The following is a 3,751-nucleotide window of genomic DNA, read 5'->3' as shown; positions in this document are numbered from 1 at the left end:
GTCGGTGATTGATATCGGAGTTTCCGGGTTGATGGACACAGAGTGTGTCAGGAAGGAATGTTCCGAGCGTGGCTCGGACGCTGTGCGTGGAGCGGCACGATTTTCGCTGAGCGGTGATAGCCTAGAGGGTGAGACACTGCTGCGTGCTAGTGAAGGCACGATCGACGTGACGTTGAGGAGCCGTGGGCGATGCCCGGCTGACGAAAGTGGAGCAGCACTAAATCCGCTGAGCGGGAGCGTGCCCGAGGGTGGCGCCTCGCTGTGTGCCACCTACAGCGCGGTCGGCATGACGCCGAATACTGTGGAGTGGCACATATTCCACTTTGGTGGAGGTTGTCGATCGAACAGCTCTTCGCTGGGTGTCGGTCGAGACACCGGAGTTCTTCTAGAGTTGAATGAGGTTACAACACCTGGTGCCGGTATGGGCGCGAAGCCGAAGGTCTATTTGAGGCGGAACACGTCTGCGAAGAGGAGGCAGAAGCGCCGTGCGCTGGCTGCGAGGCGCAAGGCGCACGGCGTCGGAACTCGCACGAGTCGAGAGTGGTGTGACGAGCGGCATTGCTCCACACGAGAGCGAGCAGCTCTACACTCTTGTGAATGGGGTGGTGGTCGACGTCGACGGGAACATCAGTCTCGATGCCCTGCCTGTGCTTGAGGCTCGCACGAGATGTCCTTGGCCGAGTTTGGCGAGGCCTTGAAGGCTGGCGAGTTGGCCGACGTGGTTATGATACGGCCTGAAGAAGAATTAAACTCGTCCTCGTTTCTTGATGAAACCGCCCTCGAGGACACCAAGAAGGCGCCGAATCCGCGTAGCGGGTCCGCGATCCTGAAGGACCCTTCTGACCCCTTCTACCCGATGATAATGGGGTACCAAGATGTGGTCGCCAAGGACCTCTGCCTCCGGATCGTGGTGTGCGTCACGAGATTGATCTTGTTCCCGGACGAAACGAAATACAGCGTGACGAGGCATTGGCGTTTACCCAAGGAGCAATGTGACGTCATTGACGCATTCTTCCTTGCGAAGCACGAGGCAGGCATAGTGCGCGAGAGCAAGTCCCCGCACTCGATGCCCACCTTCTGTGTACGTAAGCCGAACGGAAAGTTGCGTCTGGTTCAGGCTTAAAGCAAGCTGAACAGCGCAGCGATGCCAGCGCAGACACCGATCCCGCGGAAGGACGTATTGCTAACCAGCATGACCGGGTACTCATTGTACTGTGCACTGGATCTGATGGATGCGTACTACCAGATCCTTATGCCAGAACTTGCACAGAGGAAGGTTTAACGACTCCGAGAGTCCAGCAGGGTCCAATTCGATGACCCGCTCAGAACAAGTCACAGCGACTTCTTTGCAAAAGCAAACTGGATTGACTTCTTCTACTGCGGCTTCGCCGCCTAAGGTGCAAGTATCTGCACTTCACTATCAGCTATAACTAGCTCTAGTTCATCCCTAATGGTTGGCCAGCAGCCGTACTTCATCCAGCGGTGACACTGGTGCAAGCTACACCAAAAGGGTAACCCCTCGTGTAACCCCGTTACAGATTGGCTAGTCAGCGTACAGGCCCATACTATCTGCCGAGTGAATGCACATACCCCACTCACCGTTGCTGCCAACGCTTACACGACGATACCCAGCTCCGTAGCCTGCTTTCTCAACAAGGCTTAGTGTTTAGTTGTGTCCTTTACCAACTTCTTCAACATTACCGATTTTGGAGTGATTTTCACGAAAAAAGTCTTTGAAAGAGAAGCCCTATCTCTTCATTGATAACATATTCACTCTTCTCAACTCGACGAAGCAGCCGTTCGCCCTTCGCGTGGTGTGATCCCGCAAAACTCAAGGCCTCACTCTTGACCTGAGTGATAGTATCCCTGGTCAAAGTCTAGGAGCCCCACTGGCATGGAGGGTGTATCCCTGGTCAAAGTCTGGGAGCCCCACTGGCATGGAGGGTGGCCGCGGCGAGGACGAATGTGAAACGCATACTTGACGTCGGTTCTTGGGTAGCTAGCGGAAACGCGGAAAGGTTGTTCGCGTGTGGGGTTTGCCAGTGGGGGTCAGAGCAAAACGTGGCATGAGATTCTCGGTGTGGTCCCTTTGTGAGGTTTGACCAGGGCGAGTACGACGCACTTGTCTGCTGGCATACTGTAGTGCGTCCACGCTCGGAGGCGGCGGCAGGCCTAGGTGAGATCGAAGAGAAGTTTCTATTCCCTGGCGTAACTCGAACTGACTGCTAAACGCGTGGCTCTGCTGGGCCACAGATCTACGATACTGCGAGTTCAGGGTAAATCAGGATGGCAGCGGTCCTGTAATGGTTCAATCCACTACACATACGGTTTTTCGGAAAGCGTACATGTTCATGCTCGCAAATGTATGAACGAGTCATGGTTCGAAGTCAGTTGAGAGATCAGGTTCTTCAATAGGCTTTGAATAAGTAAGCAGGTCATCAGAGATTACTAGAGTGCTGTCGCCATCTGATGCTGGAGCTTGCTTATGCGCAGTATAGTGTAGATTACGAAGACCAGCTGTCAGATGATATACATGAATGTTGCAGTAATTCATTAGCTTGGTCAAATCACTGCCACTGCGACCTTGTAGCCCGGGTTGTTACAGTTCACTTTCCAATTATTCGCCCACCTGCAAAGCTGAGCATGAACCTGTTCCCATTTGTTTTCGCCGTTGTTGCCGCCGCTTCGTTCACCTCTGCGGGCAAGATTGGCCACGACAAGGTGCAGCCCTTTGTGCAGCCCGCACCTGTTACCACCTCCGAGAAGGCCGCCATCAAATTCAAGCCGAGTCTCGAAGTCCTCAAGGGGTGTCATCCGTACCCTGCTGTCAATGCTGCCGGCGAGACGAGCGGGGGGCTAGAAGGAACTGGGAAACCCGACGGAAAATGCAAGGGATCAGGGCTTGGCTCGCAAGTGTACGGTCGCGCTGGATGGTACAAGGACAGATGGGCCATCATGTACGCGTGGTATTTCCCCAAGGACCAAGGCTTCTGGTCATGGATCGGGGGTGGTCGCCGACATAATTGGGTCCACGTCATATTGTGGATCGACAACCCCGAATTGAACAACCCCAAGATGCTCGCCGTCTCACTGTGGGATTTGGACGGTGTCGTCACGTTTGCGAGCGGAGCACCAGGCTTAGATTCGTGCATCGCCGGCTCGACTCCAATGATCTCATACCAACCGTACGACTTTGGCGAGCCTTCGTATCACACACTGCGGATGATCACGAACAAGGGCGAGTTCCAGGATCTCATTATGTGGGAACAGTTGACAGAGGAAGCGCGCCGCGCTCTAACCGAAGCCAACATTGGTGCGGTGCCGTTCATCGATACCCTCTTCAAAAGAAACCTCGAGGCTGCTCTGGCGAAGCTTTAGCTTAATCGTACAGGATGTGGTGGTTCGCTAGGCTCCGAGTTGACCAGATGGTAAAACAGTGGGTTCTATTCAAGAAAGGTGCTTCAGAATCTACGAGTTCAATAAATTTCATTATCCCGCGGCAAACCCGCCCCACTACCATTCCTAAGGCTCATATTTTTCGTTGCCTTAAGTGCCAACCCTATCATACAGAGAGAGAGACCAGGGATACTGCGGCGGCGACCGGAGGCGTCGGTATGAAGAACATGACGACGGAAAACAAGAATATGGGACGGTTTGCAATGAGTCGACTCAGCCGGGTCGAGCGAATACGGTCTGACCCAACAAGAAACTTGAATTTTGTAAGAATGCACCGTCGACTTGACCCAACAAA

At 53.9% G+C, this 3,751-nt stretch overlaps 1 protein-coding gene across 1 annotated transcript; it reads left to right on the top strand.

Annotated features, from left to right (window-relative positions):
- Positions 1–2,643: 2,643 nt before the first annotated feature.
- On the top strand, positions 2,644–3,378 carry IUM83_15709 (necrosis inducing-like protein NPP1 type; the record flags this gene model as incomplete). Its single annotated transcript, XM_067940545.1, has 1 exon — positions 2,644–3,378. The coding sequence occupies one exon, from the start codon at positions 2,644–2,646 to the stop codon at positions 3,376–3,378; it is 735 nt and encodes a 244-aa protein (XP_067782012.1).
- Between the last annotated feature and the right edge of the window lie 373 nt (positions 3,379–3,751).

Source organism: Phytophthora cinnamomi (genome assembly GCF_018691715.1).
Source record: "Phytophthora cinnamomi strain GKB4 chromosome Unknown Contig111, whole genome shotgun sequence".
Classification (NCBI taxonomy): Eukaryota; Oomycota; class Peronosporomycetes; order Peronosporales; family Peronosporaceae; genus Phytophthora; species Phytophthora cinnamomi.
This window is presented reverse-complemented; position numbering and strand designations above follow the sequence as displayed.